At 46.2% G+C, this 25,629-nt stretch overlaps 3 protein-coding genes across 6 annotated transcripts in view; 2 read left to right on the top strand and 1 right to left on the bottom strand.

The window, feature by feature from the left end:
- The window catches only part of KALRN (kalirin RhoGEF kinase), a 434,957-nt gene extending 427,978 nt beyond the window's left edge, over window positions 1-6,979 (top strand). For all 4 annotated transcript variants that reach the window (XM_032445881.1, XM_032445877.1, XM_032445875.1 and 1 more), the window contains 3 exons: window positions 207-407; window positions 1,330-1,468; window positions 3,059-6,979. In XM_032445881.1, coding sequence (XP_032301772.1) covers window positions 207-407; window positions 1,330-1,468; window positions 3,059-3,604 — 886 coding nt within the window. In that variant the 3' untranslated portion in view covers window positions 3,605-6,979. The remainder of the gene's footprint in view (window positions 1-206; window positions 408-1,329; window positions 1,469-3,058) is intronic.
- Window positions 6,980-7,075: 96 nt separating this feature from the next.
- UMPS (uridine monophosphate synthetase) lies at window positions 7,076-13,980 on the top strand. The gene is made up of 6 exons (XM_015868647.2): window positions 7,076-7,256; window positions 7,390-7,543; window positions 9,268-9,936; window positions 10,549-10,724; window positions 12,298-12,412; window positions 13,205-13,980. The coding sequence occupies exons 1-6, from the start codon at window positions 7,122-7,124 to the stop codon at window positions 13,378-13,380; spliced, it is 1,425 nt and encodes a 474-aa protein (XP_015724133.1). The 5' UTR covers window positions 7,076-7,121; the 3' UTR covers window positions 13,381-13,980.
- A 4,937-nt stretch (window positions 13,981-18,917) lies between these two features.
- Window positions 18,918-25,629, bottom strand: part of ITGB5 (integrin subunit beta 5) — a 38,940-nt gene continuing 32,228 nt past the window's right edge. The window contains exons 11-15 of the mRNA XM_015868641.2: window positions 24,954-25,176; window positions 24,273-24,373; window positions 20,981-21,097; window positions 19,993-20,159; window positions 18,918-19,527 (exon numbers count right to left, since the gene is read on the bottom strand). Coding sequence (XP_015724127.2) covers window positions 19,432-19,527; window positions 19,993-20,159; window positions 20,981-21,097; window positions 24,273-24,373; window positions 24,954-25,176 — 704 coding nt within the window. The 3' untranslated portion in view covers window positions 18,918-19,431. The remainder of the gene's footprint in view (window positions 19,528-19,992; window positions 20,160-20,980; window positions 21,098-24,272; window positions 24,374-24,953; window positions 25,177-25,629) is intronic.

The raw sequence follows: 25,629 nt of genomic DNA, 5'->3' as shown, positions 1-25,629 counted from the left end.
TCCCCAAGGAATCCAAACACCCAGGGTGAGAGACAGCAATTCAGTGTTGGAAAAGGTTATGAACAACGAGATAAGTCTGATTCCTTGTGAAATGTTAATGCACTGAATCAAATAACACTTTGAAAACCAGTCTGCTATCGCACTGAAAAAACGGGCATGATTTATTCATGGATCCCATTCATTATTCTGCTTTTATTTCTTTCCAGGGGACGATTCTCCATTGTAAAGAAATGTGTTCACAAAGCTACCCGGAAAGACGTTGCTGTAAAGTTCATCAGTAAAAAAATGAAGAAGAAGGAGCAAGCAGCCCACGAGGCAGCTCTGTTACAGCACTTACAGCATCCTCAGTACATCACTATCCACGATACTTACGAGTCTCCTACTTCTTACATCCTAGTTCTGGAGCTGTAAGTACATGGAGCTACAATTCATTCAGCTGGGTGTGAATCACAGCACTATTAAAACCAAGGATAAAATTCACCCATGGTTCATCAGGGCAAAGACTTTGTCATCTGTTTCTTATTGACTTTGATGTCAAAATGTAGGAGCCATTTTATGCTGAATTTCCACTGCCTTTTGTTTACAGCAGATAAGATTCCAGGGGTACAAATAAAACTTTCTATTCTAGAAGCTCAGTAATTGTATCGGCACTTAGTTTGTCACACAGCATCAGGTTTATTTGGGCAGTTTAGTCTGCTCCCTATATCTGAGCAAATGCACTTCAGCTGGATTGGAGCCTACATTGTTCTAATAGTTCTTGATGGAAAAAAAGCTGCATTGGGACTATGTTTGTCCCTATAAGGAGAAATAGCAACTCAAATCCAAACTGCTTCTTTGTGACAGTATATCCAATCAAACATATTTGGGCTCTTTGCTTGTTTATTTATACTGATAAATAAGACTAGGTGGAAAACTCTTATTGAGTTAGGTTTCCCACAGAACACACCACCTGCAGCTGAAATATCAGTGTTTTTTTCCCTGCATTATTCAACCATCTCTATAAATAAATAGATGAACCCAGATAAATAAGTGGATCTGTTTTCAAAGGTATCTCCTCTGTCCATTGAATCTGTCCTTAAGCGACTTAGTGTACTTTGAAATTGTCAAAGTTTGTCACTAGATTTATTAATGGCCGGGGATGACAACTGAGGACTAATCAAGGATCAATCATTCTACCTCGTGATATCATTAAATCCTAATCAAATCTCTCATTTTGATTTCCTCCACTTTTAGGTCACAAAGTTTCCATTGCAGCTTTGTTATCAAATATTAGCTGTTCCTGCAGGTGTCATGTGGTCTTTTCAGGTGTGGGGTTTGATTTCTTTGTAGGATGGATGATGGTCGTCTCCTAGATTATCTTATGAACCATGATGAACTCATGGAGGAAAAAGTAGCTTTCTACATAAGAGACACAATGGAAGCCTTGCAGTATCTTCACAATTGCCGAGTGGCTCATCTAGATATAAAGGTAAGAAAAGAAGAGAATGATGCTATTACTTGGTGTCCTGGTACATAGAGTTCCCAGCTGCACACACAGCAAGGAGGTGAAGTCTGTGCCCCAAGAGGTGATGCTGAATGGACAAGCACCACCCTCCAGATCTGCTGACCAGAGAAAGGACTCAGTAACCTGCAGGGTCTATTTTCTCCTTCAGAGATGCACTATTTCCTTAACTCACTGCTTTGTTCTCAAGGGCTTTCTGGAAGAGGGATTTAATGAGAGAGAAGGGTGAGAGTCAGTAGCTTTTGAGTGAAGGGGAGTTATAAGATACATCCCGAGGGCATGGCTTGGGCTCACAACATGGTAAGTGTGGGGAGAAGGAGAGGGTGGGAGAGCAGGAGGTGGTAAAGGCTGAGAGGGGAAAGCAGCAAACTGCGTGTGCTGCAGAGCCTGAGAGGTGGGAAATGCACCTAGGGAGAGGTTCAGAAGAATATCTGCAGTCTGCAATATTGTTCTCAGTGAGATTAGCACAGCTCGTACCTCCTTTTGTTAGTATATGTGGCAGGAGGCACTGCGATGTCCTGGATTTGGCATTGTGTTGCCATACCCACCAACACTCCATTGATCTGGGAAGACAGAGAACCAGTGTTTGAAGTTACGATCAAGTGCTCCGAGCTTTGCAGTCTGAAGCTTTGAGTCGGGTTGCCAGGAGTGTCAGCTAAGCTATAATTTATTTAAAGACTTGAGCAGCATTTAAAAATGGAAAATGAGAACTGGGTTTAACTGTCATGTGGAGTGGACAGTCCAGCTCCACAGAGGTCTTGTCTTAGCCCTATAGCTCCCAGCCGTGTCAGATGAAGTGGTGTTTTCAGTCTGTTGCTGCTCACTGCTACTAGTAGGAAAATATGAAGAGATCCCTTTTGTGCAGTGTCTTCTGTGAGCATTAGTCCCAAAACACTGTAGATTATCCTGGTTTCTTTCAGTAAGGCTGTTTGTATTTTCTGCTGTATTTATAGGACCTGTCAAAAAAAAAAATAGACATCACTTCTAGGTAAGAAACAGCACTGAATTCTTTATTTGATCATAAGATACTTCCCAAAAACAAAGTGGGAAGCCAATTTTTCTGTGACCTATTTACAGTTCTCCTGAGTGAAGCATGCTAAATAAAGCACCTTCTGTTGCTGAGCAGGAAGCAGAATGTGCACTACTAGTGCATCTAGCCATGCCTTGTCCTAAGACCCTGCCATGTCTTGTCTTGAGATCTTGCTCCAGAACACATTAATCTCGTCAGTGCAGACCGCACAAAAAAACAGCAAGCGGAGAGGTTTGAACAGCAGTGCATTGTAGGCATAGAATATGCATGAGGATGAGGAGCTAAAAGATAGATCCATGGAAATGTGACTCTAGAGAGGTGGTGGGCAGAAAGTTTAACCTTTGCTTTACAAAGAAGACTTCTGCTATAAATTACACACGTTTGTGTCATCCAGGTGTCACACAAACAAGTGGAATCTAAGTGAATCTATCAGAGATCAAAAAAATCTGTCAGTATAGTTAATATGTAGAGATAGTTGTGAGGGAAAATAAGCATAATCAAGTTTTTCATTGTGCCCCTTTCAATAGCCAGAGAATCTGCTCATCGATTTAAGGATCCCGGTTCCTCGTGTCAAGATCATTGATTTGGAAGATGCAGTTCAAATCACAGGCCATTACCATGTCCACCATCTCCTTGGAAACCCGGAGTTTGCAGCCCCTGAAGTTATCCAGGGCCTCCCTGTGTCCCTGAGCACAGACATCTGGAGCATTGGGGTCCTCACTTATGTCATGTTGAGCGGTGTCTCACCCTTCCTAGATGAAAGCAAAGAGGAGACTTGTATCAACGTGTGCAGAGTCGATTTCAGCTTCCCGCCTGAGTACTTCTCTGATGTGAGCCATGCCGCCCGGGATTTCATCAACGTCATCCTCCAGGAAGACTTCAGGAGGAGGCCAACAGCAGCCACTTGTTTACAGCACCCATGGCTGCAGCCACACAATGGCAGCTACTCCAAAATCCCACTGGATACCTCCCGCTTAGCATCCTTCATTGAGCGTCGCAGACACCAGTATGACGTGCACCCCGTCCCTGGTGTAAAGAGTTTCCTGATGAGCAGGCTGAACCCTGGGACGTAATGCCCACCTCCCTGGACACGACACTGCTGGTCCTGAGGCATGGTGCAGGGAGTGAGCAGGCCCAAAGCAGAGCTTCTGTACATACTTCTGTATTCAGTGTTGGCATTTGAAGGTACAAATCTGTCCAGAGGTCCCATTACCTCCTCAGTTACTCAGGACTAAAGCAAGCAGGGTAACGGTGACAGGTACTTAGGTGCCCTCTTCAATGGGCGCCTCCTGGAAGCATCTCCACAATATGCGGCAGCAAACACCAACTGGAGACAAGAGCCAAAACTGCAGTTGCCTTAATCTTAGGGAGGCAGCCATACCAGAAATCCTATTGACCTTGCTGAACTGATTTCTGAATGTACAAGAAATTAGGAGTAGGATAGTGTGTGGAAGAATAAGCTTAGGCTGACCTTTGTGTGTATCGCAGGACTTGGCTGAATGCAGTTCTCACTGAAGTCGTTGCGTGCTTGCTCTGGGTTACCAGATGGGTTTTGCGTGCTCTGTATGCCCAGGTGTCCCATGATTTGTGTGAGGACTTCACTGTCAAGATCAGGCCTGTTGGTCGGCTTCTGTGGTGGCTTGGCTTAGATACATCCTTATATGTGTTAGTGCTCAGAATGAAGTCCCATGTTAATCCTTGGGCTTTCTACTGCATCAAGTGAACATGCAGTACCTTTTGGAGCTATGGTTGAGGCAGTGAATTCATTGGAGCATACAGCTGTTTCTGACTAAGCACAACGGGACTATGATGGTGTTTTGTTGTTTTGTTGTTTTTTTTTTTTAAGCATTTTATATACACTGTACAGAAATCTTTTGCAAAACCTGTGCATTGAGAAAAGGCTGAGTCCAATTTTTGCAGTATCTGTAAACTAGGTGATGACTGATGAAGACAATTTTTTTCTATCACAGGTTTTCAGTATACATATATTGTATCATATATATATATAAATATATATATATATAAAGGATCCTGTTCCATTTCTAGCTTCAGAATTGCTTGGCCCAAAGTCCATCTAAAGCCTTTCAAAGTACAGTTGGTAAGTGGTGAGTCCATCCTCGTGCTTACAGCTTGAAAATCGTTTTCAGTGTTTAAAGTATGTCCTTTGTTTTGTTTCCAGTCTTGTAAATATCTCAGCTGCCATTAGCACCTCATCACCAAAGCATTTTGTGAGGATATTTTTTTGTCCAAAGTCTAATTTGTAATAAAATTTAAAAAATAAAAATAAAAAATAAAAATCCACAATTAAAACATTTATCTCTTGCAAGCCAAGTTGTGACATCGTCACATTGATGTTACAGTGACAGAGCCAGCCTTTGAGTATAAGCAATGCAGGGAGTCTGCAGTGACAGATCAGCAGTCTGTGAGCTGGCCAAGTCTTCTGTCTAGCAGCAGGATTGGAAGGGGAAGCACCTCCCTGGCTGCTGCACTATAAATCCCTGCAGCCTTCCAGGCTGATGATCAGACTTTTTTCCCCTTGGCTTATGAGTACGTTGTCTCAGAGCTGGGTGCCACTGCTGTGCCTGCAACAGGAAGTGTCAGTTGTTACCAAAGCTTTTCCTAAAGAAAAGGGCTTATTCTGGCCATGTGTACTCAGCAGAGGCTCTCTGGAGATATCTTGTCAAGATATCTTGTCATTTGGCAAGAGCCAGATTCAATTCACCATCCAACTAACTGCACTGTGAGCCTGCGATACATCTTCAGGGGCAAAAGCTGGTTCTGCCAGCAGGTGACAGAGAAACTCTGCAAGTATTGTGAATTCCCAGGGCTCTGCTAGCCTTTCTGATTCACCTCTGAGCTCAGTTTCATGGCATTTGGATTCTCAGCCCTTCTCTTTGTGCTTGCTCTAGCAAGATGCTAGAGCAGTCAGACACAGCAAGTTACAATGCTCAGAGCTGCAGGCCTTAAGATCTGGGAGCCACAGGCAGATGGGTAAGCTTGGGTACCCACACAGAGTCAGAGGCAGCATATAAGACTGCATGCTTGATCTGATCCTGAGGGAAGCTGAGGGAAGGCTTGAGGGTTCATGGAGGGTTAAACCTTCTGAATCCATTTTGGTTTCCCTCTGTAGTGCAGCAAGTAATTTTCCAAGCAGTTCAGTAGTACCTTGAAGACAAAGTACAGACTCTCCTCCTGAGCAAGAGTGTGAGGTATGCAATTTCTCAGCAAACTGAAACATCTCCAGGCGGCAGTCATCAAGAGGTGTCTTTAATTAGCTCCAGCCTCAGGTACTTCCTCACTGCAGGACTTTTTGTGCTTCTTCCCATCTGTCTAAGCTGGCTCTTTGTGCTGTGATTGTGCTGCCTTTAAGAAGATGTGTATGGAAGTGTTGTTTATAAAACCCACAGCTTTTATTGGGCCCGAGGGTACACTTTAAACAGCACTCTTTCTGCTTGGCACTAGTACAAACAAATTCCCACGTATCACAGGAAATCTGGAGTTATTTATCATTTTATTTTGCTATGTCCTGCATTCACATTTCAAACTGTGAAAACGGGCACTGTGGGCCTATTGGGGGGAAGAGGTTGGATTGATTAGGGGAATATTTAAGCCTTACTATGTCTTTTCTATCGAATGAAAACAGAAGAGAGAAACTGTAGGCTTAAATTCTGCTTTAACAATTCTTTAAAGCAATCCAAGCTCTCTGAGTCCACCACCTTTTTATTTTGAGTGGCTTTATTTTCATTAACACCTTAAAAATAATGTTACTTTTAACCTAAGGTTATGCTGAGACAAAGCCCGTGCCCTCGGCGGGCCTCATTACAAACACCACAAAGGCTGAATGCAGAACTGCGTGGTGCAATGTGACTATATATAACTGTATTCGAATGCCCTTGCAATGAGAGGGCTGCATCAGGTGACCTGGGCTATATAAACTCCCAGAGACAAATGTCCAGCTCAAGGCCTGGGTTTGTTTTGCGGCTCATTGGCGGCGTTCCATCCCCAACATGGTGCTTCCTAAGGATGTGAGGCCAGTGCTGCCGGGCTGGGCCTGCAGTACTACCACATGCTGTGCCTGGCACTGTGCTGGGTCAGCACCATGTGTTGGCTGTGGCAATGGTGGGATGGGTGAGCATGGCTCTGCGCAGACCATGGCCGTCTCAGCCTTGTTTGCTAAGAGCAAAGCTCTGTGCTCGTCAGCTTTCCAACAGCCAGCTGAAGGAGGAAGGGGGACAGCCCAGCTGATGGCACGGTGTTGTCGAGGTGCAAAGTAACACCACAGCCTTAATGATGTCAGCACTGAAGCACTGCGACGCCATGTGTGATCCAACGCTATGGACACGACTACGGACTGTGCCCTCTCCTTATGAACGGACTGTGCTAACGATGCAGTTTCTGGGCTTTTATTTTCTTTATTTATTTTGGATTAAACTCAATTGTTCAGAGAACAGCGGCTCAGTCTCATTTCCCGACTCGGTGATGGGGGAGGAGGAACGAAGTGTACCCGGAACGCGGCCTGGGAGAGCCGGGGGGACGGTTAATAGTGTCGGTACTTCCGTCATCTTTAGGCGCCGGGCAGCGGGAGGGAAGATGGCGGCGGTGGCGGCGGCGCTGCTGGAGGCTCAGGCCGTGCGATTCGGAGACTTCGTGCTGCGGAGCGGCATCGCATCGCCCGTCTACGTGGATCTACGCGGCCTGGCCTCCCGGCCCGCATTGCTCCGCATGGTGCTGTGGGATATTAGGGGGGTCCTGGGGTCGCGGTGCCGGGCGTGGGTCGGGGAGGCGTTTGGAAATACAGGGAGGTGCTGTTGAGCAGCGCTCGGTTCGCTCTGACTCGTAGAATATACGTGTTTTATAGGTTGCTGATCTTCTGTTCCAAGCAGCAAAAGGCGCTGCTCTGCGCTATGACTGTGTGTGCGGCGTTCCGTACACGGCTTTGCCGATGGCCACAATTATCAGCTCTGAAAATCAGATTCCGATGCTCATACGGAGGAAAGAAGCAAAAGATTACGGTAAAACCGGCAAATAATGAATTTCTCGTTACTTCTTGTCTCCTTTCGTGCACCTGTTGCAGTTTCAGGTTATCACTCCAGCTCAATTAGCAGCCCTTTTTCCCTTAAAACATATCTCTTATGTATGGGAGATTGGTAATCACAGTGTGAACCACTGATTAATCAGCTGAGGCAAGTGTGGGGTCAGCTGTGGGAGCACAGGTGAAAGTTATGTAGCTGTGCTCCCTGGAGGGGTGGAGTTCGACTCCACCTCCTCTGAGACCTCATTTAAGGGCTGACACTCACTGAGGCAGCATCTCTTGGAGATCGCTTGCCAGGGAGGATCGCCTCAGCTCTGGTGAGTTCCCTTTTCCTTATATCTTCTGTATTTCCACCATTTTCCTTGTAATTGCCATTCTTGTTAGTACCAGTATAGTTACTGCCAATACACTCTTACAATGTCCCAACCCAACCATGCTCCCCAGCCTCAGCTGGGCTCCTGCTGTACTAGGGGTGAAGGGTTTAGGCTTCCTCTTTATTCCTACAGTGTCTTTTTTCCTTTAGCACCATTGCTGTAGGTTACTGCCCTCTTCTAGAAGCAGGTTTCTAATGCAGTTTCTGATAATGCCGAGGCTGGGGCCATGTTTGATCTCAAACAACTTTTTGCATATCAACTCCAAAAGGAAGTGTTATTCTTCTATTTTCTCTCAACCACTTATACTTTTATATCCTATAATCAGTGGGCAAAGTGGGCCAGGTGAGAAGCAGTTAGCTCTATACGTAGCAGAGATCAGTTTTACTTGATCTTGGTTTAAGCAGTGGCGAGGTGCTTGTAGGGAGAAAGAGTATAGTATTATCCAACCCTGGCAGCTGGATGTGTGTGTGATGAGCTCTCTCCCAGCATCATTCAGAAAGACAGGATGTTTGTTAAACCTGAACGTAACTCATTACTCCTTTGTTAGTCAGTGCACTAGGCATGAGAACATAAGGACTCGTGTCGTGACAGCAATGAACTGCCTGGCAGGATGTTTCTGTTGTTACAGACTGCAAAGCTGTGCTGATCCTTGTGAGGCAGTCATGGTCTGAGCACCGCAGAGGCTGCATAATGTTCACCCGCTGCTCCCTGCTTCCTCAGATAGCCGGGCGCCCTTTGTTGCTGTCCCCTGGGGGGCCTTTCATGGGCTTGTGCCTATTGTTGGTTATGGTAAAGGTGTTTTGGGGCTTTACTCCTCCAGACTGTTCTAACAACAGGCACATTAAGCATAGAATAATGCATGTGGAAAACAGCAAGCGTGTTGAAGAGTTTCAGCAACTTTGCTAGTTTAAAAGACATTTTAAGTAACAGGAGAAGTATTTTTGATGTTTTGAAGGTTCAGTTTATAGTCCTGAGCTTCATTAAAGAGCGTTAAAAGATGTGCTGTCTGTAAGGTGTTGGTTTTGGTAATGGATTGTGTGAAGTGTGGTTTATCCCCTTGGCAAAGTAACAGACTACGAATTATGAGGCAGCGGCTGGGATGTGATATCTGGGATCGGTAATAACTACATAAATCACCTCTGCGTATTGACAGTGAGTATGAAATTCTTATAAGCCTGAAGCCCAGTTCCATTTGTACTGCAGCATATGGTTATATGTGAAACAAATACAGTCTTTACGTTAACATCTCAGGTTAAAATCTGGATACATTGGCTACATTCTGAGGTCTTTTGTACTTTATTTAGTAGAGTGTTTTCCTTTTATTTTCAAGGTACCAAGCGGCTGGTAGAAGGCACCATTAATCCAGGAGAAACGTGTTTGATCATTGAAGATGTGGTAACGAGTGGATCCAGCGTACTGGAAACTGCTGAAGTTCTTCGGAAGGAAGGATTAAAAGTCACTGATGCTGTAGTGCTGCTGGACAGGGAGCAAGGGGGGAAGGCCAGGTTAGAAGAACATGGAATTCGCCTGCACTCGGTGTGTACGTTGTCTGGGATGTTAGATATTCTCCAGCAACAGGGAGAAGTGGATGTGGAGATGGTTGAGAAGGTGAAGAATTTCATTCAGGGGAATGTGTTTGAGCCAGGGGCTCAGAATGGTCCCACTCCAGTGAAAAGAGTCTGTAAAGAGCTGAGTTTCGGGGCTCGTGCTGAGCTGCCCGGGGTGCATCCTATTGCAGCCAGGCTTCTCACGCTCATGGAAAAGAAGCAAACAAACTTATGCCTTTCTGCGGATGTCACGGAATCCAAAGAACTGCTGCAGTTGGCTGCCAGCCTGGGCCCCAGCATTTGTATCCTAAAGACTCATATCGATATCCTGAATGATTTCACCCAAGAGGTAGTAAAGGAGCTGAGAGCACTCGCAGATCAACACGAGTTCTTGATTTTTGAAGACAGGAAATTTGCAGACATTGGAAACACGGTGAAACATCAGTATGAAGGTGATTATTGTCAGCCTTGATGTGCCATAATTTTGCTGCCAGTCTGTGTATCTGCAGCACTGGAACAAGTTGTCAGGAGAGACTGTGGGACCTCTGACCTCGGAGAATACTTTAGGAGTGAGGCCCTGAGCAACGTGATCTAGTTTTGGAGTTAGCCCTGCTGATGGGGCACGACCTCCAGAGGTCCTATCCAAAGCCTAAATCTTTTTATGAATCTATGCTTGTGCTCAGTAAGTACTTCTGAATGGTTGTTGGCCTGGAGAAGGGCGTGTGTGGCTTGTAAGGCAGCTCGCTATTGTATGCTTGCATGCTTCTTGTGGCTTTCCTTTGTTACTGCATTTGCAGCTGCCCAGTGCTTTTTCCTCTTTTCTGATATTATTCTCCTTATGAGCTTGAATACTGTTGCATCTGTGAGAGCAGAATTTGTAGCTTACCATAGCTTTGTGATTCCGCAATCATCAGGTTTGTCTGATAAAACTGGGCTGTTAAGCTTCAGTAGTAAAAAGCCTTTTAAAATTGGGATGGTTTATTGCACTGCTTGTTTTGTTTAAGTCACGTTTCTTGTTTAATGCATTTCTGATGACTAATTTCACTACGTATCTGTGTTCATAGGTGGTGTGTTCAAAATAGCATCCTGGTCAGATGTGGTTAACGCACACGTGGTTCCAGGCTCTGGAGTTGTGAAAGGACTGAAGGAAGTGGGCCTTCCCCTGCAGCGTGGCTGCCTTCTGATTGCTGAAATGAGCTCCCAGGGGTCACTTGCAACTGGCGAATACACAAAAGCTGCAGTAAGTTGGCACTATTGGTTAAGGTTAACAGCTTGTAAAATGCTCTAACAGGGGAGGTTTTGTGTGCCACTGATATCTACGCATCCAGAAGTCTCTCCAGCTACGTGATAAGTTTTCTTCCTGTGGAAGCTCTGGAGACTGTGTGGCACTTGAAGGTTACATCTGCAGGCTAGTGATGTTGGAGTTCATGCTGTGAGTTCTAGTGAACACACCAGGTCTTTTTCATTGGCAGTAACATTGTAATAAGTAATACACTGAATGAACTTTCACTCATAACTTAGTAACAAATGTATCTTTTGCATTCCTATCTGCAAGCTCAGCACTATCAGTGAGGAATGAGTCACTGCTGGGTGACTATATTGGCAGAGCAAGAGCTTGCAAGCTCCAGTATTTCATACCCCTGCCCTGCAGAGATTCATTAGAAACAATAAGAAGATTTTCTACAGGTACATTGGCTAGAAGAGACAGGTCAAAACAGGTGTACCTTCTTTGGTAAATTTAAAAGGAGGACTGGCTTCAACAGATGAAGAGAAAGCTGAGGTAGTGAATGAGTTCTTTAACATCTTTATCAGTGACTTCGATGATGGAATCGAGTGCACCCTCAGCAAGTTTGCTGATGACACCAAGCTGAGTGGTGCGGTTGATATGAAGGGAGGAAGGGACACCATTCAGAGGGACCTTGACAGACTTGAAAGGTGGGCCCAGGTGAACCTAATGAGGTTCAACATGGCAAAGTGCAAGGTTTTGCACTTGGGCTGGAAGAACTCCAGGCATCTGTACAGACTGGGAAGAGTGATCCTTGAGAGCAGCTCAGCAGAGAAGGACCTGGGGGTCCGGATGGATGAGAAACTTAGTATGAGCCAGCAGTATGCTCTTGCAGCTAGGAAGGCAAATGGTATCCTGGGCTCCATCAGGAGAGGGGTGGCCAGCAGGGACAGGGAAGTGATTCTCCCTCTTTACTCTGCTCTTGTGAGGCCCCATCTGGAGTACTCTATCCAGGTGTGGAGCCCTCAGTACAAGAAAGACATGGAGCTGTTGGAAAGGATCCAGAGGAGAGTGATGAAGATCATCAGGGGGCTGGAGCACCTCCCCTATGAAGACAGGCTGAGGGAGCTGGGTTTGTTCAACCTGGAGAAAAGAAGGCTGCAGGGTGACCTCATTGCAGCCTTTCAGTACCTGAAGGGAACCTATATCCAGGAGGGGAGTAAACTCTTTGAAAGGGCTGATAATAGCAGGACAAGGGGAAATGGATTTAAGTTGAAAGAGGGAAGATTTAGGTTGGATGTTAGGGGGAAGTTCTTTACTAGGAGAGTGGTTAGGTCCTGGAACAGGCTGCCCAGGGAGGTTGTGGATGCCCCATCCTTGGAGGTGTTCCAGGCCAGGTTGGATGGGGCCCTGGGCAACCTGATCTAGTAAATATGGAAGTTTGGTGGCCCTGCTAGGCAGGGGGTTGGGACTTCATGATCCTTGAGGTCCTTTCCAACCCAGGTCATTCTGTAATTCTGTGAAACAGAATGGTGGGCAAGCTTAATTTTAGATATATCACTCAATGCAATTTATTGCTTCTTTTTAGGTACAGATGGCTGAAGACAACTCTGATTTTGTTTTTGGATTCATATCTGGATCTAGAGTTAGTAAGAAACCAGAATTTCTTCACTTAACTCCAGGAGTACAGCTGCAAGCTGGAGGTAACTTTGCCTGAAATATTAGTAGTCAGTCTGTAAATACAGTGAGCGATTTGGGCTTCAGTGGAAAAAATGACTTCTGAAGGGGATTGGGTTACTCATGTCTAGAGAAAGGAGCCTGTGTTTGCCATTTCCCACAAGGCTGCCTTGTGTATTTCTGATGCACTGATCTCTTTCCCGGGAGTTCTGAAAGACAACCAGATCCCACACAGCTTCTCTGTTAGATCTTGTGCTGAGGTCTGTGTATACCATGAAGTATGGTCCTTAAGCATGTGAAATGTCTCCAGATGGGCATTAGCTTAGATGTATGACTGTTCAGCAGGTAGAAAACATTGTTAGATACTGAAGTCTAACTGTAACAAGACTTATACTGATATAGATACAGTATCAATGAATTGGAGGTCCTAACTTACTAAATAGTCTGTCCATTACTTATCCAGGTAGGAAAGATGTGTTTCTCTGCACTACTTTATTCTTACAAAATGTGAAGTGAAATCACAGCTTCTACTTTAGTGTTTGGAGTTCTGCTTGTTTGAAGGAGACTGATGTTTATTTCAGTAATTGGAATCACCGTTCCTTTGAATAACAGTTCCATCTATTGTAATTGGTAGAACATAGAAAAAGAGAATTCTGTCAGATCTGCTCTGTGTAATAGGTAGAGGCTCCTTAGTTGGAGGCAAAGTGCTATGGATTTGTAGGGTGAGAAGTGAAATAACATACATGTTCCAGCACCTTTGAAAGTTTGCAATAGATACAGTTTTGCACAAACTTAAAAATGTGTTTCATCTGTTTCAGGTGATAATTTTGGACAGAAGTACCTAAGCCCCAAGGAAGTGATCAGTGAAAAAGGCTCAGACATTATTATTGTGGGACGTGGCATCTTATCAGCTTCAGACCGTATTCAAGAAGCAGAGAAGTACAGGAAGGTGGCATGGGAGAGCTACATAAGCAGGCTTGGTGTTCATGCATAAGACTGAATGTAGGTCACCTTTCTAGACAGTAAGCAAAGCTGATGCAGTAGTCAAAACAGAGCTGCAATCATTGTGAGACTTCCACTTAAATATACAGACATTTCAGCCAGTAGAATGTTATGCCCTCTTGGAAGAAAAATCTGTTACTGGCTTAATTATTTTTAATTGCACACAGCTGTACACACCATCATTGTTTTTAAGTAATTTTTTTAGTATTTGGATGTATGAGACCAAAGTTTTATGTCTATTTTTTAGTCTGAATATTTTTTCTCTACTGAAAAATGATGAATGAAAGCACTCCTAAGATACGTGCCTGGCTGTTATTGCTAGTTTCTCCTCCCCACATTTCAGTTCCTCTGACTAGGGAACAATGTTTTACCTTTATTAACTCCACCTGTGACACTGACTTTGCATCCCACTCAAGGGATTGCCCAGGTCTGCCAGTTCCATGTTACTTCATGAGCTGATTTTGCTACCTGTTTCCTTTAATTGTATCTGTCTTTTTTTTTTTTTTTTTTGGTGGCAATGTGAAATGCTGTTTATTTGCAGAGCCAGGGAGCTATAAAAATAAATCAGGTCTGCTCTGTTTGTGTCTGTAAACGTTGTTCTGGATTCTGTTTCTGCTTTGACAGAAGTCTTTGTGCTGTTGAGTGCAAGCGGTGACTGATCTAATGAGAAACAAAGACGTGCTTTCGGTTGGTTGACTTATTCTGAAAGTATTTATGGGATACTTCTGGGGATTACTTTGCACACCTCGGGATTATGAAGAAGTGTTGCTTTGAAATACCATGTATGAAAGGTTGGGATTAGAAGGGATGGAATTGTCTTAAATACACCTGTCTTAATTTCCACCTACAGTGGAAATTGGCTTGAATTTTCATTGCTAACAGGAAATAAGTGTGAAGAAGGCAGATGAATGAATGGTGGTACAGTTGTAAACCATTGCTGTTCCTATGCTGCTGTAAAACACAGAGAAAACTGGGTCCCTTTTTAAAAAGCCTGTAGAATAGATACAGTTATATCCAGTAAGAATTCCTTTGCCTTAATTGTAACTAACTCTTTTTCCCAGCCTTTCAAATGAAGAGAACAGGGTGATGCTCAAGTTCAAATGGAGGTTTTTCGCTTCTTGTCTAAAAACAGAAACAGGCTTGGATTTGAGGGCTCTCTGGTATGCTTCTTGTCTTTGTGACCTTGTGCTCTGCTGGGAGTCAGGCTTCAAAAATGTGTGGCTGAAAACTTCCTAGCTGTCTGGGTATGCTGAGGTTAATGACCTCCTCCTTTTGCATTTCCCTGATGCCTCTTACAGGGCTGATAAATGTGTTCTTGAGGAGAGAAAATCAGAATTTACTCTGCATATGTTCTGTTTTTCTGTGGTTGGTCCAAGATTCTTCTTAGATACTATATTAACGTGGAGAACTCCATCTCAGGAAGACAAAGGCTTTCCTGGCTTCCCTTTGCCACTGAACTTAGTGAATGCATTGGCTCCTAGGAGCTGCCCTGCGGTAGTCTGATGTTTTGCATCAACTTCCAAGAAGTTTCCAAGACCTTTCAAGTAAGTGAACAGAGGTTCTGGGATTTGTTTACTGCCTTCCTTTCATTAATGACCCGGTGGCCCTGAGGAAGCAGAAATGAGGTTTCCTCACTTCAAATGCTTTGCAGTGAACTGCTTTGTCCACCAGATGGAGCTGAGATTCTATTTTTTCAGGGGAGTCGATGCCCACCCCTTCCATAGCTAATAGTTTCCACTGACGATACCAACTCTAGATATACTTAAGCTGAAGGTTTACTTGCTTTTCAATAAGTTACTCCCCCACCTGAATCCACAACTTAACATAGTTGGGTTCAGTAGGCAGCTGCCTCAGCCACCGGTGGGGGTGGAGTGGTCACTGCTGGAGCACCAGCAGGGTTCTGTGAGTCCAGTATTTCCCACTAACTAACTGTGCTGAATTGCACCAAGTAGGTGTCTGATATTTACACAGTTAGAACTCTGAAGAAGATCCAAGAGCTACTTTACTTTATCAGGATGAAGAAACAGCAACCGAACTGAGTGATTGCTGTCGTCTAATAGCTAGTTGCCATCTAAGACACTTGGAGTAAAGGTTGTAAGCATCAGATTGGAAAGCTGCAGCTCACCAACCTCCACTGTGTGCTCAGTCATAGCAAGTAAGTTCTATTCCGGTGCTTCATTTGACACCAGTGAAACATTTCAATTAGCAAAACAAAGCCACGTTTGCTCCTACCTCCTACACGCATTCTTGTGTTGGAGTGATTACAGCAAACAAGCATTTGGGCCTCTTCTTTGTGGCACCTGAACACGATTAAATATCCATTTCAAATTAAGAACAAACGTTAATTTCCTTGCTTCCCCCTTGCTTGCATTCAGAGCATAGTTCCTGCTGTTGGTCCCAACTGTTTCTAACATGGGAACTAGGTCACAATTTACAAAACTCATTTGCATTATAATATATGAATCTGGAAGTCTTGCCGTTCATTCTTTGGTCTGATCAAACGTCACTTTATTGGCCAGTAGTTGACAGCTCATATTTTTGTTTCCATAAACAGTTTCATGAACGGTTATTTGAAACCTAATTCCAGAAGAAAATAACCAAACCACTTCCCCTTAAGTGGACGTGGAAAGCTGTTTGTATGGGCTTTCAAGAGGCAACACAAGCACTGCCTTTAGGAAACAGTAAGGACCGAAGGAATGTGCAATAACCAAGAGGAAGTTTGTTTCCATTTCTGAGTTTTGGAGTCACCAACTTGGGGAAATGTTCTGTTTTGGAAGATTTGTAATTGAACAGACAGACAGGGCTGGGCGCTCTGTTTGTTTGTAATAGCTGTTAGGTCACGGTTGGGCTGTGCCACAGTGACGAGTGCAGCTCCATGGTCTTACTAACTGCACAAATTACAGCCCAGTTCTTGCCTGCTTGAGCTTCAGCTTTCTCTCAGACTCTTGCAGGCTAAAAGCAGTGAGTCTGTGGGTTTGAGCTGACTCATTTGTGATGCTTCATTTCTGCCTGACCCGTGTCCTGCTCTGACTTTTTCCTCATAAGCTCATCCATGCTCAGGCTGTGAAACTGCAGGGTGATGCGAGAAGCTGGCCAGTGTGCAGAGGAGAGGAGGAAGCCTGATCATTCCTGCAGTGCTGACAGGTTGTTTTAGAGCCGAACTGAGAAGTTTCTGCTGTGCAGGGGACACAGCTGCCAATGGAGTGTGCAGTGGAGGCCCTGATTGGCCTTTCTCAACACACAGTCCCAGAAACACCTGCAGTATGGGGTAATACACTGATGAGAGCAGGTGAGACCCCAGGCCAGGGCTGCACAGCAGCCTCCAGCTGTGGCTGCAGAAACACAAGGACCTGATGTTGCAATGGCATCCGGACTCCTATTTGGCCAGACAAATGCTGACATTTTCCATCACATGCAGCCAGCTGCTGCCTTCTGCTTCAGCTTTCATTCAGGAATGCTAGCTGTGGTCAGGCTGCGTGTATTTAGGGACACAAATAAACTGCTGCTGACTGAAATACACCATTCCCATGACTAAGCTTGGCATTAACCTCTCCAAGGGTAAAGGCAGATCTGCTTATACAGTAAAGTAAAACCTTCCTACTCTGAGCATCACTTAGGCTTTTTCTTTTTTTTTTTTTTTTTTTTAATGTGCAATCTTATGGAGAAGCTAAACCTGGAAGGAGAGCTCAGAAAAACAAGCAATCAACTAACATAAAGATTTTGATATTAGAAGTGATGCAAAGCAAACTCGATCTAAAGGCCCAACCCTTGCTCCACCCAAACAACCTCTTCATTGTGAGCCAGGCTTCTCTTCCTAGAGCTGCTACTCTTGCCTGTGTTCTCGGCTCATGCTGACGTCCTGGGAAATGCCACAGCTTCAAGATAACCTGCAAAAGAAAGGCTGGAAAAGGGGGCACAGGCTGTGCCTTTCCTTTTTAGATGCAACTGCAGCAGAGCTGTATTCATAGCATTGGCTGCTCTTGGTGGCAAAGTAAGGTCAGAAATTTGCTGCCCTTCCTTTCTTCCCCACCACTTTCCTTCCTGTGGCCCTTTCCTTGCCCGGGAAAGCGTTGATTTGTGTGTGGCAGCAAAATAAACCAAGCTAAAGCTGATCTATAACAGATCCAACCTGCGCCCTATGTAGGATGCCCTTTGGATGTAGAGCTTGGCCTTGAAGCACCAGGTAGGAAACATGCAGTTAGCACTAGCTTCCCCTGAAGAGCTGCTGTGCTTCTATGAGATTACTGGCTGCTGCAGCCAGCTGGCCACAGTAACAGCTGCTGTTGCCCTTGGCTGTGCTCAGACCTTTCCTATTTCTTGTGAAACTGCAGGGAGAGGCACATGCAGAACAGTAGTGCACAGCTATGGTGTGCCTTGAGCAGCTCTGCTCTTCCAGCTCCTGTGCCAACCTCAGTGTCATTCTGTAGCCCTCCAGCCTTTGTGCTACTTCAAGAAACCTTTGCTCAGTCTGACTTGGAGATCATCCAAAGGATGTGCTGGATTCTGAATTAAAAATTCCAGCATGAAGAAAAAAAAACACAGTTTGGGGTTTTGTTTTGTTTTTTTTTAAGAACACCTGATCCCCTGCTGACTGTGTGCAACTTGCTGCACTGTTACCAATCCCCATTCTGAGCTATTTTTAGTGGGGTTTGTTGTGTTCCTGCAGTGCTACTGGCAGGAGAAGAGGGGGCCTATAAGCTTCTTGAAGGAGAGCTGTTTGTACTGAGCAAGTAGGAGCTCCTGTTTATAGAGGCAAAAACAAATATATAAAAAAAAATAAATCCGGAAGGATGGGTTCATGGCTGTTTTCCAATGAGAAAAGCAAGTCAAAACAACGAGCACAGTTTGTTTTTGCTTTCCCTTGGCAAGCTTCCTGCAGCTGAGTATTGCATGGTCTGTTCAGGATGAAGAGACAAGGAAAAAAAGAAAAGAAGCAGAGCAGTAGCTCTGGCTTCTCTCTGGCCTGTTGCGCTCCCAGGGCAGAGCTTGCGGGGGTTTAATGCTGCAGCTGTCATCTGGGGTAACATAAACCTCAGCTCCAGAGGAAAACATGGGGCAGGGGAACAACACTAGGTTCAACTAGGTTCAACCAGCAACCTGTCTGGACCTTCCAGCTCTATTTGTGTTAAAACCTCAGCTGTGCAGCCCTCAAAGACTGGCGTGAAGCTGGCACGCTGCGCTGACAGCTGCCCCCCTGCAGGCTGCATGCCTGCTTGTGAAGCCCCAGGAGTGGTGCTCGCTGTTTAAGACTTCCTCTGACCAAACTCCCATGTCCCTGGGGCTTCCCCCCAGCCTCCCTGCCATCGAACAACAGTGAACGTGAGCTGCTTCTGGCAGTCACTGCCCTCAGTCAACACCACAGCATTAAGTCAACATACCTTGTGCAGTGTCACCACAGCTCCTGGCTGCAGTGCTCGAGCTGATAAGGCACTGCTGATAAAGAAAGCAGTACATGCTGTGCTGGCAGCAGGGTGCCCCGGGTCAATCAGTCCATCAGCATGGGGGCTCATTAAGCTCAACAGACTCCACTTTCAGCATCATATATGCACAATAGTTTTATTTTGTTTTTATATAAAAAAAAAATCCTAAAGACTGCAGAACTCTTGTATCCTAATTTCTTACACAAATGCTTCCAACACCCTCCTCTTTTTAGGCTAATTCCCCCCTCCCAACCTGCAATGCCGTGGCTTCCCCTGATTTTGACCTACTCACCCTTTCTAGTGGGATGGGATATGTCTAAAGCTGCAATGTGGCACTTGGTTCTCTTCGTTGGCAGGTTTCATAGGTCCAGAAACCTGGGCTGTGGAGTCACAGGGCTCAGAATCCATGAGCACAACTGCTGAGCCTGCCATGGCATCGGCACGTCCCAAATCAGACAGCACACACGCTGCTTTTCTCCTTACTGTGCAAATAACAGGCTCGCGTCACCGACCAATCCTGTTGTAAAGTATTCTCTCCCCTGAAGAGGATCCCATCTTCAAGTCGAGAAGCAGCAAATACAGTCAAGCAATTGTCCACAGCGGTCCCACGTGCTGAGACCTGATCAGTCAACTGTACCATTGTAAGATCTGTTGAGCTTGTTGAATGTGAACTCTACATTATGCGTAGAAATGGGCTTTCGATAGAGAGGATTGGATGCCTTTGGAAAAATGAACAAAGAACAAAACCTGTGTCACGGCAAAGCTATTTGTAATCTCACAGAATCATCAAATGGTTGGTTGGGAAGGGATCTCAAAGCCCATCTGGTTCCAGGGGTAGGATCACTGCCCAGTAGATCAGTTTGTTCCAAGCCTCATCCAACCCAGAGCACCTCTGGGTATGGGACATGCACAGCTTCTCTGGGCAGCCTCTTCCACTCTCCCCTTCCTGCTCTACATATAACCTTAGATGTGGCTTTGACAGACTCTACCTAATGTCCCATTTGATACCCTCAAATGCTGAGTGACCCCATGGCCAGGAAGCCTTCCCAGAATGCTTCCTCATAGACCTGTCCACCTGATGTTCCCACAAGCACAGCACACACACATTCATCTCCCTGTTTTCCACCATTGCAGTTGTTTACTACAATGCCAAGGGTCCACCCAGCAGCACCCAAAGCACTCACCATTTCATATCTTGCCCTGGTGCGTTCACTCTGGAATCGATCGAACTCCCTCCTGTCGTGAATGGTGACGAGCAGCTTCCAGAGCCCCAGCAGGATGGTGCCAATCAGCACCACGCTGCCAATGACAGCCAGCACTATGGTGATGGCACTGGGGGCCGAGCTGCATGCTGGAAAGGAGGCAGGAGAAGGAAATCAGCTCTGGGGCAGGTGCATCCCAGGTGAGGGTAACAAGAGCACAGCTGAGCAAGTGGCTTTGGGGGCAGCACTGGAAGCAGAGACTGAACTGAAAAAAACCAAACAATAGTCCTCTCCATAAAGGAAGGGATCTTAACCACTTTAACTTAATCAACTGGTCTTTCAATTAAGTGCAAGCTGCGGCCTCAAAGAAATAAAATGTGCCTCCCCTAGGACTTCCCATCCTGGCCTGTGTCCTCAAGAGGACCCAAGCAGAGCATGATAAGCTCCCACTGGGCGTTTGCCAGCTCTTCCTGCAATGCCATATGGGGTTTCCTCTGAGAAACATGCTCTGTATGGGATGAAAGCAATACGCAGGGGACAGCTGTTCCGAGAGGGCTGGGACAAGGTACTGCACTGCTGGGAACAGAGCTGGTTAGTGGAAAAGCAGAAATCCACAGGACCTGTGGTGGTATGCCTAGCAGCCTCACTTCAGAACAGTAGCTCCTGTTTTCCCACCTCATGTTTCACCTCCCAGTGGCTCTGTCTCCTAACCAGGGTATGGCATATTTGCTGCTTCCTGAGCAGGCTCTGTTTCATTTCAGCAACCTGATCTGGCAGGAAGCTCTTAGGCCACCTGCTAGTAATGCTGGCAGCTCAGGTGCATATCACACTCTTAGAGGCCTTTCATTAAACACACTGGAAGCACTTGGTTCTGTGTTTCAGCCCTGCTAAATCATCTCAATTATTCTGCACCTGCGTGCAGCCTTGTCCCCTCTCATGCTGTCAACAGGGAAAATGGAGGAGGCCCAACCTGGCTCTTTAAGGACAGTGAGGTTGGACTTCCCACTGGCGAGTTCCGAGTAGGTGAACTTCATGACGCAGTTGTTCACTGGGTAGGCACACAGGATCGCATTGGGGTCATCCGTTTCTGGAATATTAAGAGCAACTTGGTGACTTAAACAGCACACCCCATATGGCAAAGCACCTTCATTCTCAGCCAGGTGCTTTGGAGAGGCTCATTTCCACTCAGAGGCCCAGCATCAGAGCCAGCCCTTGCTTTTTTGGTGTGGTGTCATGCTGGGGACTGTGCATTCCTTCCCATATGAGGGGCTTCCTGTCCTACATATGGTGCACATTATAGCCCAGCCCCAGCGGTGGGGAGAGCTGAAACAGCATCATGTGGGGGAAGGGAGAATGCAAAGCATTAGGAAAAGCCTAAAAGCCTCTACCATGGTACCTTTGCTTTGCAGCTGCCCCTAGTCCTGACGCAAGGCAGATTAAGGCCTGAGATTAAGACTGGTGGAACAAGGAAATGGCCTGGGGAGTTAGCAAGATAAACACCCTAAGAACGGAGGAACAAAAGGAACAAAATCTGCTCCTTGAAATCACCAGCACACTTGGATCCTGCTTTGTGTGAAAGGGGAGATGGGGGGAGCTGTGAGAAAAGAGATAAATTGATTCCAAGAGGTATAATCAACAAAAATAGAGTGGTATAATTAAAAAGAGATAATTGGAAATAAATGAAAAATGCTCACCTGTGTAGGCTTGCAGAGAAAACTCCAAGAGCAATCTCTAGAAAGATAACCTTCCCCAGTGACAGTTAGCCCTTAAATGGGGTCTAGGAGAGATACAGCCAGGCTCTACCCCTTCTGGTCTCACTGGTGAAATTGCCTTCACCTGTGCTCCCATGGCTGACTCATTGCTCACCTCAGGTGGTCAATCAGAGGTTCAGGCCCTGATTCAACAGGTCCCATACAGCAGAGATGTGCGCCTTTAGCCCTTCCTGCATTCCCCTGCTCATGGAAACATCCTTTTGCAGGGCAGCACCTCCAGCCATGCCAGGCAGCCGTGCAGAGCACCTCTTGCCTTTATGGGATGGCATTTTCAAGAAAGGGATCTGGACCACTTTGTCATATTGGTTGTCAAAACATGACTGAGGTTCTGGCACCTGAAAAATGCTCTGCTTGTCACTAGCATCTGTGTCTGGCTGTCACACTGAGAAATGATGGCATTAATGACCACTGCTATCCCAGCTCCTTATCTTTCTCCCTTCTGTTTGTCTTTCCTTTCAACGCCTTTGATCTGCCTTCAGCAGGGAGAATAACGCCTTCCATTTCAACAGCCTGGAGCCCAGTGGACACTGCTGCAGACAGCCTTCAGCTGTTCACGCCTCAGGACATGAACATCCACTCTACCTGCACCTGTCGCACCAAAGGCAGAGCTGGAGATTAATTAGGTCGATACAGATAATACTTGTGAGTTTCTTGACTAATGCCCCTATATGCTGTCGAGCAGATGTCTTGGCTCCTTCAGGCCCCTATGCCTCTAGCCTCAGCTTGCACCAACATTCTGCTAAAAGATTAAAGTTTCAATAGTAATGACTTCTGCTGGCCTTTACTAAGCTTCAAAGCATTGGAACAGGCTGCTCAGGGAAGTGGTAGAGCCACCATCCCTGGTGGTATTTAAGAGCAGTGTGGATGTGGTGTTAAGGGACATGGTTTAGCTGTGGTCTTGTAGAGTTAGGTGGTCACTAGTTCAGTCCATAGCCAGAAGGCACCTGGGACATCCCAACAGTGCTCAGTGCTCCACTGCTGTGACAGCGCAAACCTGCGTCTTCTGTCTGCCAGTGACGAATACCAGCATTCAGCCTTTCAGCAGGGATTTCTAACACGTGCTACATCACAGAAACACTTGAGGATGAGGATTTGGCTGGGTCTGCCTGTGAGTCCCTGTGCACTTTCTCTAGGAATATTTTGCAGCCCAGATTTCCAAGTTCCAAGCTCTAAAATCTCAGCACCGCCCAGGATCAGACTGCAGCAGCACAACAGAAAAATAAGCATAATTCCCCAACACGTCTTAAAACAGAGATTTGGCCATTTTCCTCTGAAAGCAACAGGGGGTTGGCCAACCACAGCCCAGTCTCACCTCCCAGGGCGCAGCCAGCACAAAGGCTGGCTCTGGAGTTGTGAAACAGGCAGGCAGGAGAGTTAAGCTTTAATCCCCAGTATGTGCTTGTTTCTTAGAAACATGGGGCAGCCAAGCATCAGAAGGGAGTTTCATATGGGTCAGAAGCATTTAAGATGGTTTTGTAACCTTTCACAGTGTGCTGGGACAGGTTCATTCTCCAACAAGCTGCAGTGAGGATGGGGAACGCAAGAGCAAGCCTCCCAAAGGAAAAGGTAGGAAATCCTGCTGGTTGCTAATTGAGAGAGAAAGGACAAGCAAGGTAGAGCACTTGTACACTGTATGAACAATGGAAGAGAAGCAAGAAATGTCAGACATGGATGGCCACGTATCCCTGCTTGATCCAGAAGCACTGGCCTCTCTGTCCCAGCTCCAAGGGCTGTAGGCAAGGTCAAGGTCAGGACTGAAGCTCTCACTGTTTGGCTCCCCTCCATCCCATAAAACAACAACCAGGGACTGCCAGAGTGAAGCTTGAAAAGGAGGGGAAAAGGCATCTGCTGAGGGACATGGTGTGAGGTAACCTTCAAAAGAGATCACAATCAGCAGGACAAGGAGATACCTCTTCCCAGATGACTTCTCAGGGAGATCAGATAATGCCATTTTGGGGAGACATCTAATCTCTTCTGGGGAGCTCATCTAATCTCTCCTGTCACCTGATCTTATTCTGTTCTATTTGCTTTTTGCATTGGCCACAATGGGTCTTACACACACAAGCCCTGGACCTGCTCAGGTGAGGTGGAGAAGCAAATCTTTTGGACAGGTCTGGGCGGATTTCATTTAGCTGTGGGCTCAGAAAGGCAGCATTACAGCTGCACATAGCAAATGCATGCCCAGAAGGATGTACTAATGGCTAACCTAACAGCAGTTATCATCATGGCCTCATATTGCACCAGGGGAGGTTTGGGTTAGAAACTATGAAAAATTTCTTCTCCAAAAGTGCAGTGATGCAATAGCACAGGCCGCCCAGAGAGGTGGTGGAGTCACTGTCCCTCAAGGTGTTCAAGAACTGTGGGCACCTGGGGCACGGTTAGCGGGCACAGTGATGATGGGCTGTCAGCTGAGATAGTTGGACTATATCATCCTTGTGTTTTTGCCAACCTTAATGATTTTATGATTCTGTGATTCAGCTGCATACTTACTGAGAACATCCACAGTGGTGATGAGCTCATCCTTGCAGTGCTTTTGGCAGGTTTGGTTATCCAGTCTTCCTGAGTTAAACAGCTTGCATTCAATGCAGTCCCTTCAGGAAGACAGAGAGAAAGACTGAGTATGGAAAGAGAGTGGGAAAGAGAAGCTTCAGGGTCAACCATTTTCATTACAAGGATGGATTTGTTCCAGAGGTGGGTTCAGTGAAGAAGCAAACAGCTGTAGGTCTGGAGACTGTTTGCCCTTTGCATGTAGGAAGCTGCATATCAGTTACTGCAAAATCCCTCCTGTCTAAGATCAAAGCAGAAGCATAGCCAGGTGCTGATGTCCAGGGCACCTCCATCTCTGCAAGGTGTCAGCCAGCTCCTTCTCTATATCTCACAGCTAGTTGGGCCCAGAAATGTTCAGCTCAGCAAATCTGGGCTGCCAGCCTACAGAGCAGAGCAGCACTAAAATGAAAGGGGCCATGAACACCCATGAGAACTTGGACAGCAACACTTGTTGCTCTACGGCATACACTCAGTGCCAGAAGCATTGACAGAGAGGAGACAATACAAACCCAGCTGGCCAGGACATTAGGGACCTTCTCTACCTGGGTGGGCAGGAGCCTCCAAGGAACCAAAGAACCCCTCTACCCCCCCATCGAGGAGTCCCTCCTGAAGCCCTGTGCGTACCTTTTGGTGCTGCAGACCCCTGGGCAGGTGGGACACTTCTCGCAAGTCTCCCCGAACGCCCCGGGCTCGGTGCACTGGCACCTCCCACAGATACAGTTGCCGCGGCCGCTGCACATCTGCCCATCGCTGGAGACACAGCCGGCGGTCTCAGTGGAACAGTTGCAGTTGTCCCCGATGTAGCCTGCGTGGCACTTGCACTCCCCACAGTGACACTCTCCATGGCCTAGGAAACACAGTGGTGAGAAGGGCATCAGCAGCAACCTGAGCAGTGCTGTTTGACGTCGGTGTCTCTGTGAGGGTCCTCCCCTACCAGAGCATCCCCTTGCAGAGCTGGCGTTAAGGGCCAGCCTGAGCAAATCAACAGGCTTAAAGGCTTTCAATTACAGTAAGTGGCATGGCTGGCTGCCCAGCAGCTGGTTTCGAAACAGTATCCATCAGCTCATTGGAAACACTGCTGGAATTCCTCTGTGGTTGGTCCTGAGGAGCAGGGATGCTTTTGAAGGCATGATTTGTCCACAAGGCTCATCAGCAACCTAATTACAGCTCAGTTTTCCCACTGGAAACAGCCTTGAGTAGCTCAGACCAGATAAATTAAATACATGCTTTTCTGATCAGCACTAAACTGCTGATAGCTCTGCCTCTCCCATCGCCCCAAGGACATCAGAGGGGCCATGAA

Source organism: Coturnix japonica, chromosome 7 (genome assembly GCF_001577835.2).
Source record: "Coturnix japonica isolate 7356 chromosome 7, Coturnix japonica 2.1, whole genome shotgun sequence".
NCBI lineage: Eukaryota > Metazoa > Chordata > Aves > Galliformes > Phasianidae > Coturnix > Coturnix japonica.
Note: the sequence above shows the minus strand (reverse complement) of the source record. Positions and strands in the feature narration are given on the sequence as shown.